The 16427-nt window shown below is 32.1% G+C and overlaps 1 protein-coding gene across 1 annotated transcript; it reads right to left on the bottom strand.

Moving 5' to 3' along the window:
* Positions 1 to 11287: 11287 nt before the first annotated feature.
* LOC129976325 (collagen alpha-2(I) chain-like) lies at positions 11288 to 16427 on the bottom strand. The gene is made up of 2 exons (XM_056089831.1): positions 16384 to 16427; positions 11288 to 13697 (listed from the first exon to the last, which is right to left on the bottom strand). Exons 1-2 carry the CDS (start codon positions 16393 to 16395, stop codon positions 11316 to 11318), a joined length of 2394 nt encoding a protein of 797 aa, XP_055945806.1. The 5' UTR covers positions 16396 to 16427; the 3' UTR covers positions 11288 to 11315.

Below are 16427 nucleotides of genomic sequence, written 5' to 3'. Positions count from 1 at the left end.
CCAACAGACAGAAATAATCTCCTTCTTTAATAAAGGGATCACAATAGTTACGATTTCTTTATTAGCCTTTATTTGGAGAATTCTGACTTAATATGAGTTTATGTGTGAGCAGAAACGTCATATGTGAGCAGAATTAAACTTTCTTGTATACGAAGTACATAGAAAGTATAGTAATCGTCAAAAAATTCGAACTCATGATATTTTGACATAATCTCTACGTGCTAAACCTCCCTGAGTTAGAAAAAAAAAATTTTTTTTGACAAAGATAATTCAAAAATTCTTTGAGATAGAGCGATGAAATTTGGTATACAGGCTTGTTAATTTTGTATATTTATGTCAAATTCTGAGCAAAGTTCATTCAGAGAAAGTCTGTCAGTCCAGGTATTTGAATATAAGTAAGTCAACTATCTGACTCTCCGACCCGCTACGAAGGCAGACGGATTTAAACCATAAAAATAAATGACCGGACCGCCGCAACAGCAACACTGGCGGGAACAGGGGTTAAGTCCTAAGAGCCATCACCGGCCACGGTACAACCCTCCCCGAAGAAAGTGCTTCCCGTCATCGATGGGAGGAGTCAGATCCCCGACCTATTTGTGTACCCTCCAGGGTGGCGAGATCCAACCACTATGTCGGAAGCATCTCATCCTCATTTCGAGGTGCCCCCCGGGGATTTTTGAATATGACAACTACAAAACGAAGTGGGCAGTGCTAGGTTGATACATTTCGGTACACATATTTAACATTTATAGGGTCGACACATATCAAATTTTGAGGCAAATCGAAAGAGAGGCTGACCCTTTGTCAGTCTGTATTTTCAGAATCATATAAACGCTGTAACTCAAAAACACAATGACTATTGTACTCTAGTACCATGCAAGGGGTTCATTGGGATTACATCTTTGTTAGAGAGTGTACAAGAAATTTTTTGAGAGTTTACCCCCTTTGGTTATTTTCTTCTATATAAAGTATTATCGATAGAGAAAGTATAATAACTGTCTAAAAACTCGAAATCGGGGGTTTGATTCATCTGCACGTTTCAGACCTTCTTGAATTCGAAAAATACCTTCTGGGAATTATATCCGGAATAACAATATTAATTGCATGACTTTGGCGTACAATAGTTACGAAATACTGACCTTTGGCGTGAAACTAATATTTAGCGATCAATATCTGTCCCACGGTTTATATACAAGTATCTGAAAACTTAATATGTATTTTGGATACCTTTGTTCCGGACAAATTAAAACCAAAATTTAATATGGAAATAGAAATGTAGTTGCCAAATCAAATACGAAATTTTAATTATTTAAATCCATATATATTTGAGAGTTATTGAGGTTACATTTTAAGAGAAGTGCAGCCAACAGACAGTGAAATTTTTGTCAGATTTGGTTTAAAAACTTGATAGAATCTGCATTTTTGATGCTAAAACAATGAATAAAATTTCATTAATCTAAATTATTATGTTCTTGGACTATCTCGTTTACATGCATGCTAAAGTGCAGACCGGAAGACGGCAATCCCTGAACAGGATGAAATAAAATTTGGCGTGAAATGGCGTGAATTTTGGTGTGAATTTTTAATGTTCAATTTGTGTGCCGAAATGGATTTGACTATCATTATACGTTTTATAGTTGTCATGTTCACATATATTCGGGCTGACTTTCTCCGAATATATTTCATTCGAAATTTGATAGAAATAACAAATTTGATGTACTTCGAGGTTTGTTTCTTTTAGTTCATGAAGCAAAAATTCGATATCATTCGTTTGTATCAATGTTTTCAGTAATCGCATTCACGGACAATCGTATATACTTTCTCTTTGCATATGTTGTATACAAAATAAAAGTTGAAAAATTAAAAATTTAAAGAAAGTTAATGAATTTAGCTTCGAAGCAAGATGATAGTCTAGGCTTGATTTGCCTCCTTTTATAGTATTTTTTTTTTAATTTTAACTTAGAATTTTAATAAGGAGCATTCAAAAAAATATTCTTTTGCAGGATGTACACATGTATAAATTCATATACATGTGTACGTATGTATAATATACATACGTAAATTATACATACGTATTATACATATGTCCATATACATACGTACACATGTATAATAACATTTAATATAGTTGTAAAATATGCCTGAAATATTAATAAACATTTATTAAAATTAACAAAAACTTTGTGAAGAAAAGCATTGTTTCCGAATATTTTTCTTCTTTAATTTCAGAAAGAATTTCTCTTCTTTAATTTCAGAAAGAGATTATTCTGTGATGACATGCTACAATCCGAAGTTATTTAGGGAAACTTAATATTTTGATAAATTTTAATCAAACTTTAATTAAAATTTTTAAAACTCTCTTTTAAGCGAGCATTTACTTTCCAATAAATCACAAGGCCCCGAGTTTAATAGTTCCAGGTTCAATGGCCTTCACTGTTGAGCGTTTTGAAGGAATTTGCTTTGTCGGATACGCATGACGTAATTTATAGATAAAATACAAACCACCGGTGGATTTCCAACTAGGGATCTGCCTATGCCTTTAGGCTGAGAGATAGCATCCAGCTGGCAGTTTGTTTTCTAGTTCCTAAATAAATAAGTTTATAAAAAAATACAGATTCTGTGGTGGATTAAATATTAGAAAAATATTAACTCTTTATCGAGTAAGATTCATCTTGTCCTTATATATTTCTTTCCATTCACATTGATTATTAAAATATTTATCTAACCGAATATCTATTTCAGTCATATTTTATTCAAATGAGCATACCAAGAATTCTGAAATCATAATAGCTAAATAAAAACCAATGCATTTTTACGAAGTTAATGAAATAAAAAAATATTTACCTGAAGTAAATTTTCATCATATTAAAAATGTGTTAAAATGTGAAACGAAACTGGCCATCTTATTAAAAGAGGGGCTTCAAAATGTGCATTACCTAAGTCCTCAAAATTCATAAATCCGTTACTGATCCGTCCTTTTATTATGTCAAAATCTTAACACCCATGACAATTATGAAAAAACTGTGAATAAAAATGATTGGGAGATATATTCTAAGGGTTATTATGATTCACACTTTATTTGAAATATAGATTGATAGCTTGATAATCATACTATATTTATATAACGTTTTTTGTTTGCAATATCAATATCTTAAGAAACTGACCTCGTAAATATTTTAGTTCATAGAATCAGCACTAACAGCTACCTTTTTGTTTTCCACATCGTAATATGAAATATGAAAAAAAAAAAATTATTGCTCTCTGCTCTGCGGAAATTTATTGACTTTTAAGAAAATTTCATTTCATATCCGTGTTTTATAGAAATCGCAGACGAAAATCTGACGACCAAACTACCATTTTATACAACTTGAAAAGATTTTTTAAAATTTAATTCAGTTTTTAGTGAATGTTTATTACTCGAGAAGGAAATAAATTATGTAGCTAAAATAAGTAGCAAATACTTTTAATCCAGTTTTCCATGCTTTCTACGTTTTTATTCTGTTTATTGATGATGTATAAATAATGAAAATTATAATGTATAAATAATGATGTATAATAATAATGATATATAATGTATAAATAATGATGTATAATAATAATGATATATAATGTATAAATAATGATGTATAATAAAATTATAATGTATAAATAATGAAATAAATAATGAATGTATAAAAAATGAATTTGATTTTAAAATCACCGAAAATATGCAAATTTTCATTATTTATACATCATCAATAAACAGAATAAAAACGTGGAAAGCATGGAAAACTGGATTAAAAGTATTTGCTACTTATTTTAGCTACATAATTTATTTCCTTCTCGAGTAATAAACATTCACTAAAAACTGAATTAAATTTTAAAAAATCTTTTCAAGTTGTATAAAATGGTAGTTTGGTCGTCAGATTTTCGTCTGAGATTTCTATAAACACGAATACGATACAAAATTTTCTTAATAAATTCCCGCAGAGCAGAAAGCTGTAATTTTTTTTTCATGTTTTTTTTTTCTAGCTCACATTGTAAACATAGATGGCACCACGTAACTAATTAAATTCATGAGTACAATTCACCGAAAAGTATAAAAATTTCTGTTTTTCTGTTAAATAAAGTAAAATTAAAACTATGCCCATAAATCGAATTAAATAATCCTACATCTTATTCCCTATATTGTTACTTTCAATAGTTTTTACTTTTTCATATACGAAGTATAGAGAAAGTATAGTAATCATCACAAAATTCGAATTCGAGATTTTGACGCAACTCCACGTTTTATGCCTACTTGAGTTTGAAAAACACTCTTTTAGAAAATGTCACGTCTGTCTGTCTGTGACAAATACAACTCTAAAACACTCTGAGCTAAATGGGTGAAATTTAGTATACAGGCTTGTAGCAAAGTTTGTAGATTACCGTCAAATTTTGAGCAAAATCCATTCAAAGGAAATCTGTCGGTCCGGCTGTTCGAATATAATTTAGCACGATAACAACAAAACGAAGAGAACTAGACAGATAAATTCGATACAAATAATGATACTGTCTACATAATACTTCAAATAATGATACTTCGATACAAATAATGATATAACCTAGACAAGTTACAAATTTTGAGCCACAACCAACAAGGAATTCGTCTATCCGTTTGTTCTTTCAGAGGCATGTAAACGTGATTAACTCAAAGTTGCACTAACTTAAATATATCAAATTTGGTAGATTCAGATGACATGATGGATTCAGTAAAAGTGCTATATTCACGCTAAAGATGATATTTCGTAACTATTGTACGCCAATGCCAAGCAAGGCGTTCTCTGAAAAAACATTTTTATTACAGAATATGGGAGAAAGTTTTGGGAAGTCCATTTCCAGCAATTTTCATTTCATTATTTCATTTTAAATCTTAATACTTCTGACATATCAGTATTACTGTGGTTAAAACAACAATAGAGTTTGACCAAATTTACCTGGCATTGGTACTTATGTCCATAAACTAATCATCCTCTCTGTCATATATATATATACACAGAGAGAGAGGGAGAGCCTCAAAAACTTTCACCGCGACTTTTATTCCTTAAATATTGATCACAGACATATACTATAAATTACGAAGTTGTGTAAAAAAAAAGTTCAAAAAGTTATGAAATCGATTAAAATTTTCAAGGGATTAAACTTCAAAAAATACAAAATTTAAATTTTTATACTGACCTTACACAAAAGAAATTCCCAATGAATAAAATGTGCCTCATCCTCTAATAAGGTCATATACAAAATTTCAGAATTTTATCATGAAAACTCTCAAAGATATGTTAAAACAAAGTTGGGCAATCACAAATTAAAATGTAAATGTTTGCATCTTCAGTTCAGAAGCAGAAATGCATCCTAAGAAAATAAAATATGCTTCATATCTTTAGTTTTAAATAAAAAAATTTTAAATCTATGCTTCCTGAAAAATTCTTTGAAATTTTATATTATGAATTACAGAATATAACTTGAAAATAGCACAATCAATAAACTTGTAAAAAAAAACTTATGTAATCTTTCCTTAAAGTAATCTTTCCTTTAAGTTATTTTTTCTACAAATTTTCAATACTTTTGAACAAATAAATAGCAAATTTATTATTTATTTATTCAATCATTACTTTCTTAGTTAATTTGTGTACGACCCCTAAAACACAAACATCCGACATGATTTTTCCTCTTTGCTAACTCATATCTAGGCATCGAAAAGTGGTTTAAGCCAGCATTTATGTAGTTTTATATCTTTGAGACTTTTTCTGATAAATTGCTGAAATTTTGTACATGACCTTATCAGAGGATGAAAAACATTTTACTCACTGGGCTTTTCTTCTGCGGGGTCTGTATAAAAATATAAATTTTGTATTTTTTTTAATTTAATCCCCTGAAAAATTTTAATCGATTTCCTAACATTTTACGACTTTTTTTTATGCAACTTTGTAATTTACAGTATATGTCTATGATCAATATTTAAGGAATAAAAGCAGCGGTCAAGGTTTTTGAGACACCTTGTATATATATATATTTCTGTGCGTGTGTGTGTGTGTGTGTGTGTGTGTGTGTGTGTGTGTGTATAATGAAATTTTAAAATCTAAATTATACTTAATTAATTTCCTAATTTTTAGCTTTATTTTGCCCATATTAACTTCATTCTTAAATGTTCTCTTATTTTCTGATGATCCAATTCCACCTTTTTTCTTAATAAATGCAATGGAAGCTGTGAAAAATTGCTGAGATCGACAAGTTCTCACAATCAAAGTTAAAGGATAAAAAATTGTTAAGCCAAACACATTCTTTTAAAAGATCCCTACAATTCCCTTACCTGGATCGACACATGTAGAGAAATCCCTATCAAAATCTCACAGTATATAATCACGGAGATAAATTTTTAATTAGAATTTCCTCATTTCGCTCTTTTGTCGCTCTGTGTGATGCGTTTCGTCGCTTCTGCTTGCACGTAAATCATGCTTCCCGGGATGGATGGAATAAAAACGAGGTTTTAAATTTTCAAAGTGTCTTCTCTTGGTCTTCAGCCCCGAATCTGCTTAAAAAATTATGTTTTAACACACACACACACACACACACACACACACACACACACACACACACACACACACACACATATATATATATATATATATATATATATATATACAGGGTGTTTATAAAGTGCCGGACCCATTATGATGTTTAATAACTCATAAAATAATAAAGATAGATTTAAATTAATAACATAAATGGTTAAATAGACTCAAAAAGTTTCATGACCCTTGTCAATGAACTTCCACGTGTGCCCCCTTCGTAGCACGAGAATATCAAGTCGAGAGTCAATTTCACGCCAGGTAGCGACAAGCATGTCGGCATCCACAGAGCCATTTGCGCACTTTATGGCGATTAACAATGCCAGAAGCATGAAAGGATGCTTCATCGGAGAACATTATGCTCTTCAGAAAATCAGCAGCATCTTCTATCCTCCTTAGCATATCTATTGCAAAGGCCATCCTCCTAGGTCTATCGTTCGGTTCCAAAACTTGAACAATTTGAACTTTGTATGCATGCAGTCTTAATTTTTTCTTAATAACCTTGTACACCGTCGAAATTGGCATATCCAATTCTGTTGCCGCTGATCTCACAGATATTCTAGGATTGTGTAAAAATGTCTCTCTGACACGCTCAACATCAAAATCACTTGTGCAAGGACGTCTGGAACGTTTCTTATCTTCGATACTTCCAATTTCTAGAAAATTCTTTTTCCACCGCAAGGTGCTGTTTTTGGATGGAGGATCTTTTTGGTAAATTCTTCTGAAATTTCTCTGTGCTTGCACTATCGATTTCATTTCTATGAACCACCATAAAATCTGTGCTTTCTCTTGTGGTGTATGCATTCTCCTTAATATCCGCTCGAATAAAACATCACATACAAAAGTACTACATAGAACAAACACATCAAAAGTAAACATAACATTGCAATAGTTGACAAAAACAAAAAGAGAGAAAAATGCAATTAATAAGCAGACAATATTTAGAAAAATACAGATATTTAGACTGGAAAATGAAATTATCTGAAATTAACCACACGCGCAGACGATATTTACAAAAGTAAAAATATTCAAACCTGAAAAGGAAAATATATGAGTTATTCCATCAATAAATGTCATAAGTGTGTTTATATCTTTATTATTTTATGAGTTATTAAACATCAAAATGGGTCCGGGACTTTATAAACACCCTGTATATATATATATATATATATATGCGTGTAGGGTGACATGTGAATCTTTCAAATTCAAAATTTCGGCTTCTCGTATAGCTGTGAAAGTAACATATAACCTATAGTAAATGAGTATGCTGAATTGATAGAGTTAGGTTACAGCACCCCTAGTGACGAAATAAGTTACGAAAATTTAAAAAAATAAGGGAAATCAGCTAAAAACTATTAAAAATACACATTATACCAAGTTGTTATCTATAAAATCGAAGGAGAGTTTTGTTTTTAAAATTATAACATTTCCGTACCTTGAATAAAGGGTTTGTCCAAAATTTAAAAATATGGATCCTCAGATTCGTCCACTTACATGTTACAGATTTTTTTTTTTATCTTTTTTGTTTGATTTTCGTTGCATAAAATTCATTTCGCCATTGCTTAAATAGGAAAGACTATAATACCGGATAATACATTTTTTTAAATTTTAACGAAACCTTTTTAAATGTTATGTAAATTTTATGATTTTAATCAAAAATATAACACCTAAGTTTGCAGATAAATTCATGAATCGTTTTTCTTTGTTTTTATTATGGTATGCATTTTTCTAATTGGACTTTCTCAACAATCCCGTTTTTTTTTTTTTTTTTTTTTTTTTGTATCTTTCTTATTTTGACGCCAGGGCATGTCACTTTCCTGGCTATACGAGATGCGGTTTTGAATTTAACAAGCTTAAAAGGACTTTACAGATCACTCTGTATATGTAGGTATATGTATTGTATGTTTGTGTATATATAAAGTAGAGTGCCATTTTTGTGTACGGTATAGAAATCCGCAGTTTTTGTACAGCTTTGATTGTACATTGAAAATTTACAGCATGTGCACTACGAAATGTTAGGAATATTCCTATCAACATTTCAAAATCATTTTTCATTAAAAATTACACTAGTTTTCGGCGTTTTTCTACATTATATTAAAAATTTTTTATAGAAAGTTATTAATTTTTGGCAGTAATTCAGAGCAGTTTTTTTTTCCAATTCATTAAACCATTCCATTTGGTGAATTTTCCTTTATTAATATCATGTTTTCTTTGAACATGCAATTAAAAATAAGATTTTAGTTCCTCATCCAATTCGTAGTAAACGCAATGTACTCTCCTATGTCTCTGCTTATTTTCAATATACAGAGATAAAAATTTACTTTTATAAACACTGCCTTATAAAAAAAATTTCTTCTGTTCTTCATTTTAAATAATTTCATTTTCCCTCATATTTTAGTGCTTTCAATTTTAAATAAATACTATTGATTTATCATAACTATTTTTATAAGTATGCATATAAATTATTTTTTTGAATTTTTGACCCGAGTTCAGTAAATAAAATTTTATTTCATTTTATATTTAAAAAAAAAATTGCTGCATTGTACTACGTTTTTTCTAACCAGTTTTAAAGCAATACTTTCTAATATTGCCTTTTTTATTTTTATTTTTTCTGCAGTATTCGGGTGTCTATAATTCATATATTTTTTTTATTCTATTAAGAATTACAGCCAATTATGTGATATTTTTATTCCTTCATAAAATATTTGATGTTATGTTTTCTGCCATTTTTTAAGAATTATATTATTAACATTTTGCCTTTTTATGCTTCAAGCAACTACCATTGTGATTTAAATTCAGAAATAATAGTATATCAAATTTCAAAGTATATCTAGGGGTAAACTTTCATATTCTTTCTACTTCATATCTTGGAGTATATGAATTTTGTAATGCTTTATACATTAAAGTTTTACATTTTGATTCCCTCAAATAATTTTCAATGGCCTAAAGAAATCAAGATTTCCCCGATTATTAAATTATTAAGGATATCCAATGCTTACATTATTATCAATACTTTTTGGAGCAAGTTTCAAGTAAAAGAACTGGTAGTCGAATTTTCTCTTTCTTCCGCTTTTGCATTAATACTAGAATTACCAGAGACATAGATTCTAAACGAAATCGATCAGCCATTTTGACTGGTACGATTGTTCCATTTGCTAAAATTCAGATCTATAAAAAATGAGTGAGCTGTAATAGGCGACACAAGAGAACAAGAAATGTGAATAAGCTTATGGCTCCAAAACTATTATGAGCCTAAATGCGGATCACAAAATCTGAAATTTCTGTTCTTTTTTCAAGACATTCTTAAGGTAACAAGAAGTAAAGGATTTAGCGCTAATTTAATAGTCACATATGAATACTAAAAACAAATTCCTGCCATGACATAGTAGTGACACTTTGAGGGTCGGTCTGGCTGATGGTAAGGTCTCGGCTTCGGAACCGGAGGGTTTCAGATTCGAGATCTTATTCCACTGAAAAACCATCGTGTAAGAAGATGTGATGCACGTTAAATCCGTCGGGGCCAAATGTCCTCCCACTGGTGTGATGTTATGTGGAAGTTTGGAGAGAGAGGTGCTAACTTAGGTTTCGTCCTCGTCATCTGCTCGCGGTTCAAAATTACGTGGGCCGTCCCAAAATAGCCCTAATGTTGCTTTAAACGAAACGTTAAAATAGCTAAGCTAACTCTACAGATGCTTTATATCATTTATTTGATAGAATGTTCGCCGTAACTTTATTGGGCATTATTTTACCCACAGATTTGTGAATATAAAAGTAATATTGAATTAACGAACTTATTTATCATAAATCACAGAACCATGTAATTTTAAATATGCTTCTTGAATATAACAACCAATAGTATGTTTGGTTATGTTTTGAAAATTTTCATAACCTCAATTTTTTTTTTTTTTTTTTTTTTTTTTTTTTTTACTGTTGAATTTGGTGTTTCGTTTTTATTTAATATTGAAATGCTTTATTTCGAAAGCCGGTTTCGAAAATTTATTTCATGTTTTCCTATATTTCAGTTTTCATTAAATTCATATCTTTCAATCTCATTAAACAAAAAGGATGAAATTTGAAATACACTTCATATTAATAGAGCAACAGCGAGGAAAGTCAATGTTTCGGACTAACACGTTGATCACTGAAAGCGGCTAGTTTAGTATAAAGCAAGAAGAATTATACATTAGCAAAATTCTTTTTTTAATTTACATTTTATAAAAATCTTTAACTAAAGAAATATTAGAAAATTGTATAGAATATTTTAAAATTATATTGAAAATTCAGAATATGTTTAAATAAACTGAAGAAAAATTCTTCATTGCGCTCAAAAATAAATATAATACTTAGAATTTCATTTTTCTAATTATATGGAAATCGAGAATTGCATTAGAAAAATCTGTTAAATTTTACAGTGTTTAGCAATTTGACTGTATTATTTAGAAATTAATGCTATATTATAATTCTTAAAATTCGAGCGACTATTGTAATCAGATTTGATAAATAAATGTACGTATATAAACATTAATGAAGGAGAAAAGGCACTCAACATCTTATTTCGTAGCTTAAATACAGCATATAAACCTAACCTACTGATATTTGGATACATTTCTAAAATTGGCATTTAGATTATTAAATATTCCTAATTTTAAATGATAAAAATAATGCCTTACAGAAGTGAATTTTTTAATATTGACTTCATTTCTAATAACTATAACGCAGCATATAAGTTCATCCGTGGATAGAAAACGATGCACTGGATCCAGGAGAATTCGAAACTACTGGATGGTTGGCTCCAGGGGCGTCAGATGCTTTAATATTGCTGTATGGCATTAATCTATGGTTCAACACTGGTAAGTTTATGCCTCCAGCTAATAATGGTTCACCAAAAGCAGAACCAGCACTGTTATACTGTGATTCTCCAACATTACCAGCTGATGCAGCTGCGCCAATTGAAGGTATTCGTTCCTGTGAAAATCCTGCTCCGCCAATCTTGTCATGCCATATTCCTACAGCATCCCCTTCTGATGTGGCTGCAGGACCAGTATTGCCGTATAGAGTTACTGCAGCATTTCTTTCTGGCGCGACTGCACCACTTACACCTCCAAATGAAGACGCTTTTGCAAGAGCAATCCCAGGTTTAACAGAATTGGCATATTGTGTTCCTACAATGTTTCCACCTGATACAACTGCACCGTTACCTCCAAATGAGGATAATCCCTCATGGCCAGTTTTAATAGTACTGCCGTGCATACTTGGTGCGGCTGCACCTCCTCCAATACCTGCAACTAAAGGTACTCCACCAAGAGCTGAACCAACATTGTCGCATTGCGTTTTTACAACATTCCCTCTAGATGCAGCTATATCTCCAACACTTTCAAATGAAGGTATACTCCCAATAGCAGCTCCTGTTTCACCAGAATTACCGTAATTTATTGCTGAAACGCTCCTTTCTGGTGGGACGGCGCCTGGGAATGAAGATAATCCTCCAAGAGAGAGTCCTGCTTTACCAGAATTATCGTTTTGTGTTTCTACACCCTTTGCTCCTAATGTGGCAGAATCACCAGTGCCCCCAACTAAAGATAATAATCCACCAAGATCTGAACCAGTATTGCCGTATTGCGTGTTTACAACGTTCCCTCTAGGTGCGGCTATATCACCAATACCTCCAAGTGAAGGTATTCCCCCAATAGCAGCTCCTGCTTCACCAGAAATACCGTAATTTATTGCGGAAACGCTCCTTTCGGGTGCGATGGCACCATTTATGTCTGGAAATGAAGATACCCCTCCAAGTGGGAGTCCTGGTTTACCAGAATTATCGTTCTGTGTTCCTACATCTTTTGTTCTTAATACGGCTGAATCACCAAAGGGTCCAAGTAAAGATAATAGTCCACTAAGAGCTGAACCAGTATTGCCGAATTGCGTGTTTACAACGTTCCCTCTAGGTGCGGCTATATCACCAATTCCTTTAGGTGAAGGTATTCCCCCAATAGCAGCTCCTGCTTCACCAGAATTACCATAATTTATTGCTGAGATGCTCCTTTCTGGTGCGGCGGCACTACTCATCCCTGGGAATGAAGATACTCCTCCAACAGTAAATACTGGTTTACCAGAATTATTGTTTTGTGTTCCTACATCTTTTGCTCCTAATACGGGTGAATCACCAGTAGCACCAAGTAAAGATAATAGTCCACTAAGAGCTGAACCAGTATTGCCGTATTGCGTGTTTACAACGTTCCCTCTAGGTGCGGCTATATCACCAATACCTTCAAGTGAAGGTATTCCCCCAATAGCAGCTCCTGCTTCACCAGAATTACCATAATTTATTGCTGAGATGCTCCTTTCTGGTGCGGCGGCACTACTCATCCCTGGGAATGAAGATACTCCTCCAACAGTAAATACTGGTTTACCAGAATTATCGTGTGTTACTACAACCCTCTTTCCTGGTGTGACTGCACCATTAATAACCCCATTTGAAGATACTCCTCCAGGAGCAATTGGTTTATCAGTATTGCCGTATTTTGTTGCTACAGCATGTCCTACTGATGTGATTTTATCATCAATCCCTTTAAAACAATTTACATCTGCAAATGGGAAACCTGGTTTACAAGTGTTTGCGTTTTTGTTTTCAACAATTTTTTCACCTGAAGGGGCTGCTTTACCAGTACTTCCAAATAAAGATCCAAGTGTTCCACCAATACCTAAATTAATACTGTCGTATAGATTTTTTCCAATGCTCGCACCAGATAAGATTGCATCACCGATACGTTTAATTGAAGGTTCTCCCTCAATAGCAAATTCTGCTTCATCACGATTATTGTATTGTCTTTCTACAATGGATTCTTCTGGTGCAGACAAAGATGAGACCCCAATACCTTTTGCAGGATTTGATACAAATGATGCTCCATCATTTCTTGCTGAATCGGAAACAGAAATTGTGTCATTATTACTGTTAATTGGTGTTGGCTCGCTCCCTCCTCCTGACCAGTTAAAGTGAGTGGTAGTAATGTAGTTTGTAATAACTCCTGAAGATGTTTCTAATGAAGCTTTGATTGCAGTGGCATATCCCTTCGGTGGATTTGAAAGGATAAATGCAAAGAACATACTCTTGATCTGAAAAGGAAATAACTTGAATTATTAATAATGATAAAGAATTGTTTTTAAATGAAAATTTATTAATTGAGTGCAGCCATCGAATTCTTGTTTATGTACTATGGATAACTATGAATCAAGTATTTAATATCGCATTTAGTCAATGGAAATAATTCAAGGTAGCAGATTTGTTTCAATCGACAAATTAATAACCGAGTTAAATAATTATTGTCTTGGGATTTAATTATTATTTTGAAAATTTTCTATTACATATATCATTCAACCAATTTTCCATCATAAGTTTTCCTCATTTCCTCCAAAATCATTTCATAAATTTTCGGATGAAATTACAGAATTATGTTGTTTTGAAAAATAGTGGTTCTAGTGTTAAATGAGCATATTATGAAAGGATCTGCAGTGCAAATGTTTTACGAAATTTCAGACAAAAATTTCTGTAAATGTCATTATGATCGAATTTTAGGCAAATTAAAGAAATCAAGGAGAAAATCGAAGGGAAGAAGGGAAAATGTAAAAAAGAGATGCGATCTTAACCTTAAAAAATAAATAATAGAATCGAGCAAGTACAACGCCCAATGAAAAGCCTAATTTGAGCTGATAAAGAAAAGATGAGAGCACACTTTAAGATTGAAATCAACGGAATTAAGCACCACTTTGAGAGATGCATTGGAAAAATAGAAGAAAATATCCAAGATGTGAAAGTAGAGATATAAGTAAAAGGTGACATTATGAAGAAGATCAGCGACATCGGGCAGGGATTAAGTGATCTTGAGATCAAACCAATTTTCCGGTAAATTCAGAATGTGCGCATTCAAGACCAATAATAAAACTCTTCAAATTCGGAGTGCATTCATCTTGGACTGGCTTGAAATATCAATTTAACATTGAGTGTATTACAAACGAATGGACTTTGCGAAGGCCAATCAACTTGCAGTCTCTCTCCGAATACCATTTGCGAAGAGTCTGCAAGGAATACCAAGAAATAAGTTGACAGCACTAATGACCATCGAGAAGGCTCTAAAATTCTGTTTTATGGAGTTATCTTAACCAATTTTACTGCTTTGAGTTGAAAGTAAGATGACGGAACCGAGGAATAAGTCTCCAATACTGATGATAGGGAGCGATTAAAGACTCTGACCTAAACCAGGTAGTGTTTGGATGTTCCGAAAAGTTGGTGGCCCAGTATTTAGTCAAATCTATCACAGACAAAAGCATTTAATAAAATTAATTTATACAAAGGATTTGGAATCCGCTCTCACCTACTGCAGGAAATATAAACTTACAAAAACTATTTCTAAGGTATCTAAATACATAAGATACATAGAAAGAAAAAATGGCATTATGAATTTAAAAAAAACTATTTCAACGGTATCTAAATACATAAGATTAATAGGAAGAAAAGATGGCACAAATAGCGAAAAGGATGATAAACTTGATTCCGTAATGAAACTGCTGGAAAAATTGTAGAAAATTCTTGTTTATAGGAAGGGGATAGTTTCTCGACTGTATTACACTATGACTTGTCGGAAGTGCAATGAGGAGACAGGGAGCCATATGATTATGTCCGGCGAGGGAAACTAACTTACGTCCATCTTTCTCTCTTGGATAAGGACCTTGAAGAAGAGCCTTGAATGATCCTATTCTTAGCGAAAAGAAAATTCAGTTTTTTTAGGAAGATCTATTTGTGATATTTTGTGATTGATAATGGTGGATGCAGATGCAATTGCAATCCCTTAAAGAACAGGTTTGACCCAGAATTCAAAGGAACAACCTATTTATACCATTTCTAACATTAAAGACTGTTGCTGGTAAAAAGCAGAGATACAAAGGTTCTAAGAAAATAATATCAATAAACCATACATTCTCGGTCTGGATTACTTTCTTAACAAATTTAACTTAAGAGTAGGTGAACGAAACGTAAACAAGAGAAGAGGAAGATCTTTTGTTTTTAGGTAGAGTAGATAATTCAAAATGATTATCTTTATTGACAAAAGACAAAGTAGTATTAGTTAGATAGCTATATCTTATCAAATGTGTTCCCGACTGTTCAACAGATTTCACTAGCTAAGTTGCCTAGAAAGATGTCACTGTGATATCCCCTCTTGTTGATTTCAAAAGGTACACCATATCCATTCGAACACTAAATTTGGACACTAAACCAAAGTTTATGGACAAGTAGACCAATAGTTAATATAATAGCTCGATCTCAAGAGTTATCAACTTGTTTTCTATCTGTGATGAAGATTTCAGTCATTGTAACATGACACAAAATAAAATGAAATCAGGTAATAATCCATCAATAAATAAACATATATTTCTTGCAAAGAAAGAAGGAGCTGAACGTCTAGTTAAAAGAATGACTGACTGATGAATAATAATCAGGACTTTAGGCTTCATCTATAATGCATACTATGGAGAAGGGAGATTGTTGTTGTTTATTTAGTTGGTAATTCAACAGTTCAATTTTTTTAGTTCTCCATTCAGTAAATAAATCTTTCATTTCACGAAATGTGAATGCTTCCCCGTTAATAAAAGTGTTTCCATTCAGTGAGCAAATCTTTCAGTTCACGAAACGCAAATATGTTTATGAACACTTAAGGAACTCATTTTATATAGGTCAGAATCAATGCTTCAGTTGGTAATTGCAAAAATAAGAAAATTCAGATAATCAATTAAAATATTTTCTTACCAGAAACTCCATATTTTCTTCGCAATATCTAACGTTCTCTGAAG

The sequence above is a fragment of the Argiope bruennichi genome, chromosome 7, assembly GCF_947563725.1.
Source record: "Argiope bruennichi chromosome 7, qqArgBrue1.1, whole genome shotgun sequence".
Taxonomy (NCBI): domain Eukaryota; kingdom Metazoa; phylum Arthropoda; class Arachnida; order Araneae; family Araneidae; genus Argiope; species Argiope bruennichi.
The sequence above is the reverse complement of the archived record's forward strand: the minus strand, read 5'-3'. Positions and strand labels throughout refer to the sequence as shown.